At 39.8% G+C, this 18,677-nt stretch overlaps 1 protein-coding gene across 1 annotated transcript in view; it reads right to left on the bottom strand.

The window, feature by feature from the left end:
• The window catches only part of CPNE4 (copine 4), a 280,894-nt gene that overhangs the window by 5,670 nt on the left and 256,547 nt on the right, over positions 1-18,677 (bottom strand). The window contains exons 13-15 of the mRNA XM_082044514.1: positions 10,618-10,669; positions 5,757-5,890; positions 3,512-3,748 (exon numbers count right to left, since the gene is read on the bottom strand). Coding sequence (XP_081900640.1) covers positions 3,512-3,748; positions 5,757-5,890; positions 10,618-10,669 — 423 coding nt within the window. The remainder of the gene's footprint in view (positions 1-3,511; positions 3,749-5,756; positions 5,891-10,617; positions 10,670-18,677) is intronic.

Here is an 18,677-nt window from a genome sequence, read left to right as displayed (position 1 = left end):
CCTCTTAAAATATGACTGCAAGTGGATTGAGACAGGTAATTTTCTTCAACTACATTTCAGAGATCGTGAGCAACACTGTTCTGCAGTTTCAGGTGAAGGACACTCACATTGCTGGGGTGGTGATAATTATAGAGAGAAGAAATTCACTTGGGTTCAGGGAAAATATTTTCCCTTTGTTATGTTCCCCTGTAGTGAATTGTACGTGTCACACACTAAACAATGGGACATTTTTTAAGCAGTAATGTTTACCTTGATTTTATCAAGCCTCTGCAACTACTGGATTTTCCAAGAATCAGTACAATTACTATTATTGTTGTTATTTTAAAAGCTTCAAAGATATTCTTTAAAAAGAGAGTCAAAAAGGTAAGATGCTTTACTGAAGTACTCCTGAAACACTACATACGTTATGAGATTAAGCCCCTATAATAAAGCTTTCTGTCTACATTGGGTCTTGAGCCAGTAAAACATTGAAGTGGGAGTAGGTTTTAGGTATGTGAATAATGGCAATTAATCGAAATGTGTTAAATGCCTGTATGAGAATTGAAATGTGTTAAATGCCTGTATGAGTGCTGTGCAGGATCAGAACCTTCTCTGAAAGTCAAACTTATAAAATAAAAGGTATTCACTCCATAGGTTATTTTTACAGCTTGCTTCTCCCTCTTTTCAATTTTCTCACAGGGGCAGCTTTCGGTTGGATTATTTTTGATCTCTTTGGGTAGATATGAGATTTTCAGTTCCAGGCTGACCTGAGAATTGAAGTAATGAAAAAAAATATTGTTTGGGTTGACTCCAAATGAATTTTATTTTACCGTTCCAGCAAAATGCAAAATAATTGCTCACAAATAACATGTTCTTCCCTCCTTCCATCAGTAGTAGAGGTAATATGGATTTAGGTATAAATAAATACTTGATTTATGAGAAAAACCTATAAACCTTATACAACCTGATTAGTAGTCTTTCTGAAAGGATCCTTCATTTTTTTCTTTCCTACTTAATCATTCAACAGCCTAAATATCAAAACTAAACACAAGGTACATTCACAAAAAAGATGTGATTTTTAACTAAATACATCTTTTCCTTAAAGCTGTCAAATATAATATGCTGATTTATGATAATTCTTGTGTTTGATCAGAACTGATCTGACAAAAATCTCCCAAATGTGTTAAATCCGCATTTCTCTGTGGGGAAAAATAGGTTTGAATCAAGACATCACACTCATTTCTCCCATGAAAAATTATTTCACTAGTTGATGCAAAAGGCATGGTCTTTTGTTTGTGCTAAGGATAAGTAAGCAAGATAGCTGTGAATGTCACTTTGTTCAGACAGAGAGATTATTTGGGATATGACAGTAAAGAAATTCAGCCAGAAGTGGCTATTGTTATAGGCACTCATCCATTACACTGACATTTGTTGAAATGCTGAAAGATCACAATAAACAGACTAAATATCAAGTTGTGTAAGATATATTGACTTTTCTGATATAGCAAATAATTATCTATCTTTATATCGGTATTATCTCTGCTACTGAGAGAAAGGGGAGAAAAATATCACTATTTAATAAGAGCAATATATTTTTTAAGATTACTATCCTCTCCCAGTACCGGGGAAGTTAATCTAAACCAGCTAAAAATATATGCATGTCATTTGACCAATGCTAGCAATTAAAATCACACATAGACTCACAAGTTAACACCAGAGACACAATATATTCAGTGCCCAGAACTGCAACTGTCAGTGTTAATCTATTCAATCAAAGACAATTTCAACTTTGTTATAAAATCACCAAATGAAACTAAAAATAACAAATGCAGCTGGTTTTGCCAGTTTCTTGCAGAAACATGTTTTCAGCTAATTGAAAGTAGGTCTAGCACTAGCCCATAAATAACTTGCCTCTCGACACTTTTACAATAGACTACAGTGCAGAACTATGCACTTGTGATTTTCTGATGAAGGAGAATCACAAGCTATGAGTAGGTTGGGCTCATACTTTTTTCCAGCAGATAAGTGACTGAGTGGCACTGTCAGCATAGAAATATATGTATCTACAGTTCTGTGGCAAATCTGCAGCCATTTGGCATGGTGTCACCAAATTAAGATCACAAGGTGACTTATACCTCCTATGAGGATCCATTCTTTACATAAAGGTAGCGAGTAAAGAGAAACAAGTTTGTTTCTCTTCTCAGTAGAATTTGTGAGAGTAGGAAGTGCATCTAGATCTAAGACAAATACAGCAAAATTGTGTTTTGAAGTGACAAAAAATAACAACTCTTGAGAAGAGGAAAATAAAATGAAGGTATTTTGGAAACAGCAAACAGAAAAAAAATGCCCCATAGTAACAAATAGCCTAGAAAAACTAAAGAAATGTATACACTGCAAATCCATATGCAGAGCAAAACCAACTCAGAGTTGAAAACTTCTGTGTGACATATCCAGATCGAAGGATCACTGGCATATGGGAGCAGATTGGAAAGGGCAATCACTTGAGGAAAATGAGTCAGTTACACTGTGAGGTAAAGAAATTTTCAAATCAAATACCAAGGATATCCTTCCTAGACACTGAGGTGAGAAAAAAAAACAGTCTGGAGAACCTCTTAAATGTAACAGAAGGAATGAGGATAAGGAAGGGAGAGAAATATGGAAAAACAGAGGGAAAGAGATGTGATCAGCATTGCAGAGGAGCACAATGGCCATTCCTTGCCTCTACATGGAGGAAAAGGGCTCTGAAAAACCCAGCTGTGTGTGGGAAAGCTCCTTCTGTGGGTGAATGCTGTCTCCACCCAGCTGCTGAAAAAGTCCCTGGCATAGATGCTGCAATGTAGGGCTGGAGACCAAGGAGAAAAATGCCAAGGCATTATTTCAAATGTGGCAAGTTAGTGCTGGGTTTGTCCCTTCCTCTCCTGCAGAGTGTCTCCTACACCACGCTGGGCTCAGATGGGAACAGCTGGCTGAGGGCACATGGAAGCTCTTAGTAACATGATTTTCTTGGTTGTGTTCTTGTGCAGAATTTGGGGAAAGGGTTTGCAGGCAACCAGGATGCTGTGGGTGGATAGTCCTTCCTTTGAGCATTTAGGGATATAAATTTCAATAAGGAAACAACCTCCTGGGGAACACTGGGAATACAAATCCACAGCTATTTCAGCTGCCTGTGGAAAGGGAGGGACAGAAAGGAGAATACAGTAGTCATAAGAGAACAGATGCAAAGAGAATGAAAACGTGACACCAGGAAACACAAGTCAGGGAGAGCAACCAAACTAAAATCAGGGAGGAAGCCGAAGTAAGGACTGGCACCACGAGAAGCACATGGATTCTTCCTCCACACCCTCACCATCTCACTAATGGAGCACATTTCATTCTGCATTCCTTCTTTTTCTCCATTTCTGACACAATAATGCCATGGCCTTACTACACACTTCATGTCCATTCAAAAGGTAGGCCCAGCCCCAGGGACCATTCACATACATACATCATAGACATTCACCCTTCTGTGGAATGGATGGAAAAGTCAGCTTACATGTTTGAAGTTCCTAAATGGCACAAACTGGACAATGTCTCGAAGCACAGGCTCGCCCTTGGGAGACCTCAGGATCCCGTCATCGCCATCCAGCATCTGCATGTCGCTAAAATCGGCGTTCCCCACCCCGACGATGATGACTGACATGGGAAGGTGAGAGGCATGGACAATGGCCTCTCTGGTGTCAGCCATGTCTGTGATGACGCCATCCGTCAGAATCAGCAAGATGAAGTATTGCTGAAGTTGTTGGACAAGAAGCAAAAATTAAATCATTAGTTAATCTTCCAAAGCTGCTTGCTCTTTTCCGGTATAAAAGTGTTTCTGGTAACTCATTCATGGACTTTTGTAAATATAAAAGAGCCTTTATAATTGCTCAAAGGTTGTGTTTCCCATCCAAACCTCGTCAGCTACTATTTTTTCCTCCTCTGTAGTTTAGCTCTAGTTCAGATAATTTCAGGAGCTGGAGGGAGCTAAGGGATGCACAGTGTAGAAAAGGGAGTTTCTAGCTGCCAGGGTTGGGAGACTCAGGACTTCGGCTGGGAAGTCTGTAATAGTCCTGAGATCCTCACTAGCCCTATTTTCCATCTGCTGCACAATCACTTCTGCTGACAGTTTCCGATTACATTTTTTTCCCCTTTGGGAACCAGTGGGAGGCCGGGAGGAATGGGGTATTGAAGCGTTACAAGCCTGTAGCAGAGCTGTCAGGGAGGTTATGACAGCACTTTGCAGAGGAGCTTCGCTAACAGGCAAGTGGGATGGGTGCAGCCGTCTGCAAACTGGAGGGTGACCCACTAGTGCCTGTGGGAGAAACTCCATGCCATGGCAGGTCTGCTACATTCTGCAGAGTAATGGGGTCCCTGGGGCGAGCAAGGGCATTTGCAGGGAGGAGTATGTCCATTTTCGAACACTTCATACAGAGCCTTGAAGAGACTTTTTCTCATTCGGTAACAGAGAACAAGCAATTTTGCGCGCTTGTCATCTTTGCAAAAACTCCAAAGCTCACTGGACTGGGATCATGGGCTATGACTTCTTTGCTTGGTAATGAGGAAGAGTGACTCTCACTTGGATCCTCTATGAATTGTTAGGCAGCTGGAGTCATTTAACCAATGTGCATTAATAGGAAAACGAACAGCTCATAAAATTTGGTCACTCTGCATGAGCAATACCAACACACAAAACATCATTAAAGTTTATGTATACATAGCAATATAAACTCACACAGAGTTCTGTTCATCACTTCCTGCCATGAATAAAACAAAACATGCAGAGAGAAAACTCTGTCTTGGAGACTCATATTATAAATTAATTTGTTTTTCAAACAGAAAGAGGGGAAGCTTAGATTTAGAAGAATGAAGTAGCTTATTCAATATGACATACTAGTTCAGAGGCAGCACTAGGAACAGAGTGAGCCATCTCAGGATTAGGTGGGTATGGAAATTCAAACATACCAATTCCCTGTTTCAGGACTGGCACCCTAAATAGTATCAAGATCCTGGAAACAGCAACAGAGTGACAATCACAACCCCAGACTCATGAACAGAAATGTCTTGGAACAGCTGCCTTAATAGGATTTTAAAAAAGGCTCAGCACATGAGGAAAGCTCAGTGAAAGCTCCAGACCTGGTGATGAGATGCATGCCAACACACAGTTCTATTCTGTTCCTATACACAGGCATTTTTCTTGCTGCAGTATACAAGTCCTCTCTCACATCCTTGACTCCCACAGCACTGCTCTTGTAAATGTTGCAGACCTACTCAGTCACATACTTTCTCCAATTCTCTCATTCTTTCTTTCTCACATTCTGTCTGGCAGGCAGGATAAAAATAAGCTTAATTCATTTCAAAGATGCACATTTAAGTCACCATCTATGCTTAAGCCTTTTAGGCCAATAATCTGTCATGGGGTTTGTATCAGATGCAGGCTAACAGACTTGTCTCCTGATTTCTATAAGGCACACAATACTCCCTATCAGTAACAGCAAATTGAAAATGCTATCACTGTAGTTTTCAACAGCTCTAAAAGCAGGAAACAGAACAGTGGAGGAAGAGTTTAAAGTTGTGACTATCAAAACTATCAAGGCTAGATACACTGCTCCAGTGGACATGGACTCAGGATGCCTTCTGTGAAGGCAGTTAGTGAGAACTGTGAAGGTATGAGCCACATACACGAAAAGGTCTTTTCTGATAACCTGCAAGAGACCCATCATAAGACAAGAGAAAAGCCAACCACAGCATTATGCCCTTACCGAGGCCTCCTTGGTGTTGGTCTCCTCGGATGCTGATTTTGCCACCTTCTGGATGATGGGAGCAATGTTTGTGGGCCCGTACAGCTGCAGCTTGGGAAGGCAGCTCTGATAGGCCTCCACAACACCTTGTATTCCTGGCATGAAAAGCCACACAAAAGGCAAGTAAATGTGGAACACATCACCAATATCATGCTTGTTTAAAGTGTAAATAAAAGGCAGGGTCTTAATGCATAAATTCAAAATATGACATGATTAGAAAGGACAAACAACTTCAGATAATTTCTGAGAAGTTGTCTCTAGCTGTGTGGAATCCAGTTTATAATACATATTCCATTATACCATGCTTCTTCTTTCCAGCAGTTTTTAATGTCTATTTTCCAGGTATCAGCTTGCAATGCAATAGCTTCCATCCTTCTCAGGTCAAGGTGTAAGTGATCACTTCCTGATCACCAACTAAGATTCATACTAGAAGAGCAGACACAAATTAAAAACACTTTAACACTTCTCTCTCCTCCTCTTCAGATAAATATTTATTTCTGTTTATCATGGTAGTTGCCAACATATTTGCCCTTTGTACTTACAGCCTGGAGCTGTCAAAGAATTCAAACATCTTTTCAAATACCTGACTCCCCTGTGCTAAGAAAATAATTTTTCAGGGTGAATTTGCATAATTGCTCACAGGTTGAATTTGCCTGTGACCAAAAACTGTGAAATCTTGGAAGAAACAGCAGGATGCTTTGCAGTCTACAGAAAAATGAGCAAGAAGTTTTGATGGAGAACTAGCTATTTTTGGCTTCTTCATTTGAGGATATATAGCCAGACCAGGGAGAACAGACTTCTGCTGACACACTTGACAGACCACAGAATAGAAATTGGTGTTTTCAGTCATTGAGAAGAAGGATTTCTTGAAGTGATGCACGTTAGCCTCTGCATTCAGAATTCCCAGCTTACCAGACCTGAAGGATTAGAGGTCTAAAGTTGGAAAGAAAGTGATAGACTGAAGAGCTTTGTAAAGGATGCTGAAAAATGAAATTACTTCAATAAGATCCTAAGCCAGTTTCAGTTTGCACTGAGACTGATTCATGAGATTTTACTCAACCATGTTTACAGGATACATGGGTGCAGACCCCTTACTCCCAAATTACAGGGAGTTATAATTGCTTTACAACAATACACCTGAACCTCCTGTGAAAAAAATCGTGGAGAATGCAGTCTTCTCTATTTACAGATAGTTACATACATATTTTTCCATTGCAGCACTCACAGGCAAAAGAACATGCTCCAATTAGAGCTATGATTGACTAAAATGTAAAGGAATGTTACAAAATTTCCCTTGGTAATTCCGGTGACTAAATTATGTATTGCAAAAGTGGCCTTTTGTTAACTCCCAATTTTAAACCTGCTAAGGATTTCATTACATATACTTACTGATCTTGCATGAAGGCCTCATAAATCTTCATTAAGATGATGACAAGATACACTAGTTTTTTTCTTATACATTCAAATATTACAAGATAAACCTTACTCCCTGCATTCCACACAGATTTAGCATGGTTCATGTCAGAAAGTTGCTTTCATCTCAGAAAGAAATATGTTATAGAAACGTAATTTCTTGTTCGCTATTTCAGATAATATCTTTTAGAAATATCTTCTGTCCTTATATATCCAAATCCAACAGGATACGTGAGTAGCTTACTTTGTAGCTTACTTTTCTTGGACTTCTTTTATTTTAGGGAGAGCCAATGTGCATTTTTCTTCACAATTCAACTCTACATTTTTAATTGGAATCTACTTCCAATAGCTCCGAGGAAATACAGTGTATGCATGTATATATGGGTTTAAGATGCATGGAAAATGCATGCAGGTATAGAAGCATTCATTCAGATTAGAGGTTGCTACTTTCTTACTCAGACAATGAAGACTGAGTACTAAGTATAAGATTATAAATACACTATACTACAAATATAGGAAATATAAGGCTATAAATACTAAAATTTTCCACAATGGAAATGGCAATAAGGGAGGAAGGGTGAGAATATCTGTATTTTATGTATTCCAGTGATCTTCATATCTCTACACAGTCCTTATGCAATGTAGAGTGATATGTCACACTACCTTGTGCCAGCAAAAGCTCACTGCTTCTACAAAGAAAGGGATTTCATCCCTGAAAAGCAAATCCGACATATACTTTTTTATAAAAACCTCTGTTTCTTGGTTTAAAGCAAGATACTCTTCAGCAATTTTCCTTTGTTTTCTGGCAAGTATGCTAAATATTGCAAAGGAAAAGTAGTGTGGTCACTAAACACTTCATCTCTCTCACTCTTGCATCCTCTCTCCACATTACACGCTGGTGTTACTGCCCTCTGTGTCACCTAATACAGTGAGAGCATCTAGAAAACATCATACAACAACTGGCAGTAGGAACTAATCAAGCATCCTTGACAGGCAGGTGATGAGCGAGCTGCAGCAGATGATTAAACAACACGTTTTCTGATCTGTCTCCTTTTCTTGCTTTCATCCAGATGGATATTGTTTTAAATGGTATCATTTAGGACAAAGAAGTGCTTTTTATATCTCATAGATGCATGTGTGAACTTCCCTTCTTTTGTGCTGCAACCACCTTTTTATGCCTTCTTAGCCCTAAAACTCCTTTTAGGTGATGAGTTAACCTATCAGATAACCAAGTCTTATGCAAAGAACCAAATAAAGTTTAATTACATAACAAATATCAAGTGACATAAGCCAAAGTAATGATCATACAGCAGGTACTTCCTTTGTTTTTATTTTTTTTAAAACTGTTTTTAACCTGCTTTCATTGCCATTGTTACATTTTATTTTGCACACATAGTATGGTCTGGATAATAAGTTCTTTATTTGCAAAGGGTTTGTCTGTTCAGCCTCTGACCTGCTGCTGGCACTATATAGATGTGTCAGTCTTTTCAAGTACTAGTCAATCAATACAAATCATTATATAACAATGTCAGTGTGATAAAAGAATTAGCCTTGGACTCAAAAAAGGTAGCAAAGGCGGGGGATGGATTAAAAAAGTGTTCTTTGCATGGACTGCTAGGGCTTTTTTCTGAGGTACACAGAAGGTCTAAAATGTCCTGCATTTAGACTGGGAAACAAAGCTGTATTTGAACACTATGTGGATAAATATGTTATCACCTAATGCCGACCATTGTTAACTGAGCTGTTTTAAACAGATCAGGTCCTGTGTAGATGCCAATGTGTCTTTGTTCAGAAGCAGAGAAGTTAACACATTTTCAAATACAATGGTCCATGAAAAATTCTGAGGTCAGTTTTGCTTCGCCACCTCATTCCCACAGCCTCAGTGGGCCTAAAATTTCAACTTCAGGCTGGCACACAAGCTTACAGGCACATCTAGATGCATACACATAATTTCTGCTTCTCTTAACTCCTTAAAAGCAATGTGAAAAGCTGTGTGAACACATCAAGCAGTTGTAGGACTTATGCCCAATTACATTTCAAGCATATGACCATCAGGAGCTGGGGCAGTCCAGCAATCCAAGCGCAACAGCAAAGTAGGAATGCTCACTGAACCAAAACCAGAGGTCTTGCATTTAAGATGCATGAACTCTGAATTCTTTTAATGTCTCTTTCCTTTGAATTGTTTATCCTTTCTTCTTTTCCTCACTTCATTTCTTGGCATCCTAATTGTTATCCTGAACATATTCCACTGACTGTGCCTGAAAGCAAGCCACTAACAAGCCTGAGAAGGGCTGAATGGAGCAGCTAGGAAACTGAACAGGAAAAGCATTCTGAAACACCAGTTTCAGGTAGCAGAAAGATAAAGAAGAATAACAACCTGTGGATTTTGGATCGTAATGATGATTTGACCAAGACTCTCAAACAAGTGTTGGTCTGGTATTACTTGTTGACTGTTTAGAGATTATTGTCCTGTTATTTTTACCTGTTACAAAATGTGTGAATTGTGGCAGGAAATCCTAGCAAGACAGAATCAGTCACTACAGACCTCACAAATACAAGACATACAGCAAGACCTGCTACTTGAATCTGTCTCCTGACTACCAAGGATTAGTGAATGATGCTAGAAATATTTTATGCAGTGTTAAAACAACCTCCTGCTGTATTTACTGTCAGGAAAGTATGTTTCCTTCTACCACAGCAGTCCTCAGCTGCTGCCCTCACTCCTTGGTGTTGGACATCACTGGTCTGTCTTGCAGCAGGCTGCTGTTGCTGTAGGTCTGGCCAAAGAACTGGCTCTAATCTGAGGGAATCTTTGATCACAGAGGTGCACAGCCTGCTTTTGCATGTCCTGCCATTCTTAAATGCACAACCTGGGACGCTGCTGTAGTTGACGATCTGGAATGACTCTAGGAGACTATATATGAGAAGAAACTTCTTCACAGTGAGGGTGCCAGAGCACTGGAACAGGCTGCCCAGGGAGGTTGTGGAGTCTCCTTCTCTGGAGACATTCAAAACCCGCCTGGACACATTCTTGTGTAACTTCATCCAGGTGTTCCTGCTCCAGCAGGGGGATTGGACTGGATGATCTTTTGAGGTCCCTTCCAATCCCTAACATTCTGTGATTCTGTGAGATGCAGCTCTAGTTTTCAGAAATGCTACTGATTTGGGAGTAAAAGTGCTGAATGTCCAACATGTTGCACTTTCAAAGGGACCTATTTTTCAGGAAATTAATGTGTGGCACTTTCTATGATTTCCAAAGCTAAGCCTGCTGGCTCGGAGTCTGTTGGGTTTTGAAAATTGTGGCTGCTTTCTTTAAAAAACACTTTGAATAATACTCAGGGGATACAATTAAAAATGCAAGCACATTTTGCACACAGCAAAAATACAGCCGTCTGTCCTAATATGTTACCTGCACATTCTGGGTTGTCTTCATTGAAATTGATTGCAAAATCATGAGAGACCTGCAGATAAATGGAAAGAAGAGAAGAAGACTGTAGTCAGAAAAATTATTCCAAGAGGACTTGTGGTTAAATGCTCTTTACATTCTTTCTGTGTTAAACCAGAGATTTTTCAAGCCTTCAGCCATTAAATGTGAAATACAGTCCCAGCTGGAACTCCCTGCAGAAACAAAGTAACAAAACCCGAATAAAAATTGTCAATCAACAACAAACCCAAGAAAAAATAGCACAAAATAAAAACACCCAAGTACCTGAGAAATCACATAAATATGGTGTCAGGATTGGGCTATCAATGCCAGGCACAGAAGACATATCTATTGCTGAGGAGATGTAAATGCCAGCTCTTCCTAGCTCAACATCTCAGATGGCAGGAGAGAGAAAGCAGGTTGTGATACCCCACTGAAAGCACAAGCTCAGACTCCCTCCGAGTCCTGCATTCCCACGGGTGCACAGTTCCTCAATTGAAGGCCAGGGGATTACTGGGTAAATAATTTATTTTCCAGTGAGATCACGACAGTCACCCAGACCCACTGTGAAATAATAATGCATGAAATGTAACGATTCTAAGCTGGTTAAAGAATTAGATTAGGCTTGGGGGGGAGGCGGGAACTAATAAGGAAAACCTAAGACTCTTGTTTGCCTCAAATTTAGTGACTATCCTTTTCTCTCTCTCTCTCAATCTGTCTGTAATAAAATACCACAGAGGTATTTTCTAGGAGAAGTGACTGTAAATACAAATTAGATGTTATTAAAAAAAACACAACCAACTAACCAAACAATCGGCTTTGGAAAATAATAACCAGACTTCTGTATGCCCAAACAATGCAGGGCAATGCAAGCCCCAGGTTCTGGGCTTCCTCTGTCTGTCACTTACAGATTTGTATCCACAGCACAAACCTGCTTGGGAACTGAAACTTTCTTCAGATGCTCTTTCTGGTTTTAAGGTTTGTTCTTGCCTGCATTTGTTCCAGATTCCTTTTTACTCCTTTCTTTGATCACTGATAAGGCTTGATTCCTTTTAATAGCTTCAGCTCTGAAGCTCAGCCTCTAAATTCTCCTGTTTGTCTTCAGTTGTCTTGAATGAAAACCAACTTTTGTCTTGCAATGCTCAACGTATAGATATATATTTTGGTTAGCAAAAAGTGAATATGGCTGAGAGTTAAGCAGGTGATTTGCATAATTTAAAATTAAATTGCTCACTCCAGATTCATGAAGGCATTTATATACCTAACTTAAATTACACATTTTTGAGACTTTACTGGTCTCTGTAAGACCTCCAGAAGTGCCAACAGTTCTAGTCATATGGAAAGCAACATGTTTACTCCCTCTACAATGGAACTTGAATTATTTGCAGAAATAAATTTATTTATTGGATGTCACTGTTATATTTGCTAGTTTAGATGACTTCATAACACAGCACAGAAATTGGTCTATGGCTAATATACACATAGATGAAAGATGTGATTATAGAGTAGCTTCTGTAAAGGCAAAGTGGCATAAGTTGGCTAATTACTGCCGAAGCAAGTTTCTCAGCAAGAAATCAAATTTTCCCGTCATATTCTGGCCTTGCTCACCACAGTGATGCCTACCACTACTTATTAAGAGGTTAAATAAAGCAGGACTTAGAACGTAATGGGAAAGAACTGAAGCAAAAACTCACTGAAGAGTCTGCAGCCAGCTCGGCCCAGCCAGGAGTTTGCTCTGTCTACACCAACCATCAGTTGCCTCTTACAGATGGCTTTACATGGGCCATCCAGGCTGTCCTAATTGGCCACGGAAGATAAGGCACAAAGTCACGATCCATGTTCGTCGCTGAGCAGGCACAGAAGAGCAGGGCTGTCAGATACGCTTCAGAGGTGCTCCAGAGCCCTTCTGTCTGGCTGCTCCGGATGTCTCTGGGCACACTTTGCCCAGCTGGTATCTGCCAATCTCATGACCAGCTGCGGGCCAAAGGTAATTGCAGCTGTCAAGAATGGTTATGTGAGTTTTCATTCACTGATTTTTTTGTTGTTGTTCAGTAGCCTTCCTTCTTCCTTTAGGCTTGCTGTGTTTTGTATTAACTGCATCTGAACAGCAAAAAGGATGGAGATGCATGTTTATGTATTACAGGCTGATTCTTCCAATGCTGTGCCTCTTCAGTGATTTTATTTCTTTATTCCAAATCCATTTAAAATTATAGCAAAAGGAATATCGCAATTCTTTTCCAGAGCTATGAATACAGTATTTTAAACGCACATGCAAGTATGGGCTGGATGCTTTTGTTGCTATACCTCTTTCAGGATCACACTATACAAACAATTTCTCTAGTTCAGAGCTATGGCACCCAGGCCACTATTTAAGAAAAACAGTTCAGGCGAACAAGGAAAGCTCAAGTCTAGTGCACAACGATAAAAAAAATAATACTGTCTGAACAATGGCTTCTGTTCTCTCAAAGCAACTGGCCCTCCTACATTGTCATCCTGATTCACCAGAAACACTGTTAAAATTTATCCTGAAGGCACGACAGGAAACAAAATGAATGTAGAAGTATTGGGTTGTTTCCTATGCTCTATGAACAATATATCACAATTTAAACACTATTAAAGTATAATGTGAAGGAGAGAAGATCTTTGAGCAGCTCAGTGATGGTTCACAAACAGGAAATCATCACCTGAGGCAAGCCAACAACAGATATTTTTAAAGCAGAGTTTCTTCAAAAGCTCAGAACTCATTCCCCTGTCAGGTGAGTAAACCAGCTGTGCTTCAACCTGCCCCTGTGTTGTCTCCTCTGTGGTGGCTGAATTCAAGGGGGTCCAAACCAGCAGAGACTTCAGGCACATGACATGTACTGAAGGCCTTACTGAACTTGGGCTGCTACCTGATAAGACTCCATGTAAAGCCCATCCATATCAAAAGGTGGTTTGGATCAAACATTCAGTGTGTTTATTTCCAAAACAGTACAAGCCAATGAGCCTCCTCCCACCCTCCACCCCCCCTTTTTTTTTTAATTAAACATGTAAGGGCTTTTGTGACCATGCTGATGACAGCAGACCAAAAGCTGGCATACTAAATGGCATCTTTCTGATACTGACTGACACAGCCCTCATGCACTCCCAGTACTGATAAACTAATAGGGAAAAGGAGGCAGAAGTGTGAACATCTATGATGCTGAAGACTGGGAAATCCTCAGGGGAAACAAGACACTTGGCTGTTCAGAAGCAAGCATGTTTACATAATCTACTAGGGTGGTTTGTATGATGGATCAATCTCACAGTTAGGAAATTGTGGACTATGTCAAGCCACACAAACACAGAATGACTGTTTTACATTACTGCCTGGCACAGGGAGCTTTGCAAAGAACTACAGACCATGGTCTATGATGGAAGTCACAATGAGGAATGTCCTCACATAACTGTGATTGTGTCACAGACCCTGAATTAAGTTTTGAATATGCAGCTGACCCTCTGCTCAGCCCTCCTCCCTTCTCTTTACATCAATCTGTAAAATCAACCCATAAAAGGAAAGGAGAGCAAAATTCTGGAGTGCAGAGGTGATTAAGTGTAATTAGCCTGGCACTACCTGAGTTGCTGCACAAAACATCATGCAAAGCCTCAAACTAAAGGCATTTACTTGCACTTGGCCATGTATTAATCTTTTCCCTCTGCAAGACTCCAGATAAACTATTTAGCTGATACCATCATGGATGTGGGATTATTAAAACACATCTGTCCAGGAACTTCCTGCACCAGGAAAGGTAATTTCTTAGAAGTTTCAACAAGCAAAATAAGTAGCTTTACCATCCACAATGACATAGATTGGAACAGCAGCATTTCTGAGGATACATCAACTAAATAAACAGCCTAAAATGTTTTTGCTAAGGCAGATTATAGTATTTTGTTTACCACTGTACAGCACTTCCATTGCCTGTACACACAGTGACAAGCACCTGCACACAGAAAGGCAGTTGTCCATACTTCTACACGCTCATGGCCAGTTCACTTTTGAGATTTCTCAAAAACAACCCAAAAAAACCCAAGTCTTCTGGACTCAGAAACCTCAAAACACAAATGAAAACCCTACTTTGGATTCTGACAAATAACAAAACCCCAGAAAATCATAAAGCAAATTGCTGGAAAGCTTTTGGACTATGCAAAGGCATTTTATTTAACTTGCATCAAAACATGTTATATTTTGGCTTTCACATTTTTAAACCCCTTTTATTCTAACTGAACTTCAATTTTATAAATAAAAAGCTACTTTGACTCAGAAAAAACGTTTTTCATTCATTTTGCAAATGCTGAATGTGGATTCCACAATTCTGGAAATTAGTAATACTTTTTTTTACCTTCTCTAGATTGTTGAACTAATTTAAATTAACCTTCCTGTCCCAAATAGCTCCAACTTTCCAGAACCCTCATGGTGATGATACTAGGTTTACTTGACAAACAATCTGACAAACCCAGGCGTGTTTAGGAACACTTTCTTACTAATTTAAACAGAGATTGTAAAAAATCCATGAACAATAGATGCATACTAGCGTAAATACTGAAAGGCACAATGTTGAGCACGTATCTGTGAATAAATTGAATGCTATTAAGCCACTGCCAGTCCGAAAATTAAATATGGAATGCCTGCATATTTTGCAAAAGCTTAAGACACTAACAAATTCGAAGAATCATTGCTCAGAAGCCATTATTTTCAGAATGCTCATTAATCAAATAGCTTTGGAGCTGGACAGCTTGTGCCTCTGGCTAAGACATCATTGTAGACATTTCTGCTTGGCAAAGTTTGGCCTTTTATTTTCCCTTGTACTTGATTTTTGAGCATGCTGCCCAGTTTCCAAGTTTAAATCCAGTTTGTGTAGAAAAGGTGACAAATTCTGTTTTTTCCCTTCATCCATTACACATGCTTCTATTGGTTTGCATATTGGTTTGCATATATTTATGTCCTCAAGCTCCTGGAAAGTGCAGGAATCACAAAGACCACAACACCGCTCAAGTCCCTTACCTGTCCAACAAGCCAGACTGTTTCTGTAACTGCAATGAGGTTCTTTACGGCAACTCTTCCCAGCATAAGCACTGAATGAAGCTTTCATTAAAAATGCAGAAATAACCAGGACTGTCTGAAAACAAACTGCAAGTTGTTTTGTACCTGTTCAGGTGTCAGCCTGCAATTCTTTAGGAAAGAACCCTTCATTATTGCCAACACACCTGTCATGGGGCTGACACAATTCTAACTTTCTTTTCATTTTAACAGTAAGTTTTGTGGTGCTGTGTGTTTTTTTCAGCTCCTTTGAGTCTGCCTGCTAAAAAATGTGTGTGTGTGGTTCAGCTTTCTTTCCTCCTCTTCACTGTGATCTTTTGCAGCAGTGTCTAAGTTCATATTATCTGCCACCTCTTCGCTTTGCATCAGACTACTCAGACACGTCTTCTCGTTGCAAAAAAAAGTGATGGGTTGGGGACACTGGTGTGGAATAACCAGCATGTTCTGCAAGTTTCATGTGTTAGAAACTGAAAGGGGCAATATTGCTGTCAAAGTTAAGTAAAACTAAGTAAAAATCGAGGAGCAGGGTTATGTATTTGTCAGGCCTTGGGGAAAAAAAGATCACATTGCTGAATATTAGACGAAAGATCTATAGATCTCTGGACTGATAAGGAAAGTTATGTATGGCACGTCTTGCTTCCTTCACTCCCACAGATTCCTTATGCCACTAAGAAACTTCCGGTTTTCTGCTAACAGCTGAAGTGTTTCATTTGGAGCTGAAATGAGGTAAAATAGTCAATGTACCACAGTGGTGTGCTCTTTAAATGGAAATTCTGTAGAAAGCATATATAAAAATATGTTTTTAAAGGAGTTTGCCCTCAAGAAGTTTATGAAGAGCCTGCAGAGGTAGATACTGCCATTGATCTGAAGTGCTGATGTAAAATGGGGGGTGTATTTTTCCATGGGGAATCATAGTTGGCATAGCAAACATTTCCTTCCTTGTAGCATATAGAAAGATGTGAGGATGCTGGAATCTCACTAAATAGAGAGACACTGCCCTCCAGCACCTATCCCAGGCTATTGGCAGGAGCTCAAGACAGTATGAAACCAAGGCATTGGTTTGACACCAACACAATTGGGCAGGAAACTTTGGCAAGAAAATTTAAAGCTTATGACCAGCCTGAAAGCAGCAGCGGGTCCTAAACAGCAACTGATCATTGAGTGGAGACTTGTTACCATTGATTCATGCTGAACAGTGAGTTACAGGTCTCATTTTTTGAAAGCTTGTGACTGAGCATGACATAAATTAGACCTGAATCCACTTGGTTTGCTTACTGCTTTTATCAAGCTGCTTACCTGTGGCCTTCCCTCACTGTATTATTGCCATGCATACGTTGGTCAGCTTTCCTTTAGATTTTCAAGGAAGCTATGTTGTGTTAGCCATGTGGAGGCTCTCATGGTTACTTAGAAACCCTTGGCAGTGGGAGTCCTTTCTTCCACAGCCCTAGCGATTTGTTGTCTATTGGAAGAAATAAGGAGAGCAGCTGCTGGTGTGCAGAGACCAATGTGCTATGGGTGGGTTAGATCATCTCATTAGGACTGAAGACTTGAAAGCAGGCACTCTAAATTAAAATGAAAAGCTGATTTATCCACATGATGGGGTCAGAACTTAGCAGTTCTTATAATGATTCAACCTAAATTTGAAGATGTGAATTATTAGTGTTACGACACTGCTGTCCTTTAATAAAAGATGTGTATGACTTGCAATACATTTGACTGAAAGAATCAAAAGAACATCTGAATAGCACAAGATTTGCAGCGTTGCTGTGGTATCTATAGTGTTATCATATTTTTGTGGCAGAAGAAGTTAAAGGAGACAAATTGGGAGCACTTTTTTCTACAGTCTTTGTTATTTTAATTGTATTGGTTTCTTCACTGTTTCCTATGCGTCTTGGCTATGTTCCACATCAAACACTAATCATTGTTGGCTTTAAATTAACTTTATGATACCAATATTGGCTAAATTACTGAAGGATTTTCAGGTTTATTGGTCTTGACTTATTAATGCACTATGATGCGGCTGACTCTTCACTGTCCTAGAGAGTATACCTTTCAGTTTAGAAGTGCAGCCGAAGCCAAGCACGGAGTCAGAAGTGTTGACACAGTTTATTTTAAGAAGACAGATACTTGTATGGACTGTGTAGAGGATCACAGGGAACAAAAGCACAGATGACAGTTAATTCCTAATCAAGTTTCAGTTGGATGTGCCCATGATAGACACCAAGCTAATTATTTGTCCTCATCTGTTGCACAGAAGGGCTAGTTCCCCCATGATGTGGTTCTTCTTCCAAGTTTTATTACATCCATAAGATGATGTCATGTTATTTTGTCTTTGTCATTTTCTGTCACAATTTTCCATAGTGGAGATTAAAGATGTTTTGGCTCTCACTAGCATCTCCATTTACTTTGGGACTTGTTTTGTTTACTCACACATATGTAATCTACAAGAAAATAGCCCCGTATTCTTAGCTTTACCCTTACTTTTCCTGAACATCTCAAAATCTGAAGGTCCTGATTCATCCATTTGCTTGATTTAAGATGTTAGTGACATACAGATTGTTCAGGGCAGCTCACACCACCGGACGAGACCCTTCACCCATGTCTGGGCTACTAAGTTCATTGTAAGCCTCTGACTTGCTCAACAGTACTTGTCAGGAAAATATCCAAACACCAGTTCTGCCAGAGGAGGTGTTGGTGATTGCAAGAGCATCTGGTTACAAAGTCTTCCTGGAATCACCTTCTGGCAAGACCAGTGCTTTTCAGCTGATGCCCGAGATCTGCTCTCACAATCAGGGGAAGAGTCTGTTGCTGGGGTCTAACGAGACTGGTATGTTGCCCCTATGCTTGTCTGACCTGAGGCATCAATACCACCAGCTGATAATTTTGGCTGAGATAGAAGCAGTCTTGTACTGTGAATTGAGCTCTACTGCCATTGCCAGCAAATCAGTGACAAGACTTCAGCTGGCACAGTAACATCTTCCTTCAAGCA

This window comes from Streptopelia decaocto, assembly GCF_964273445.1.
Source record: "Streptopelia decaocto genome assembly, chromosome: 2".
Taxonomy (NCBI): domain Eukaryota; kingdom Metazoa; phylum Chordata; class Aves; order Columbiformes; family Columbidae; genus Streptopelia; species Streptopelia decaocto.
This window is presented reverse-complemented; position numbering and strand designations above follow the sequence as displayed.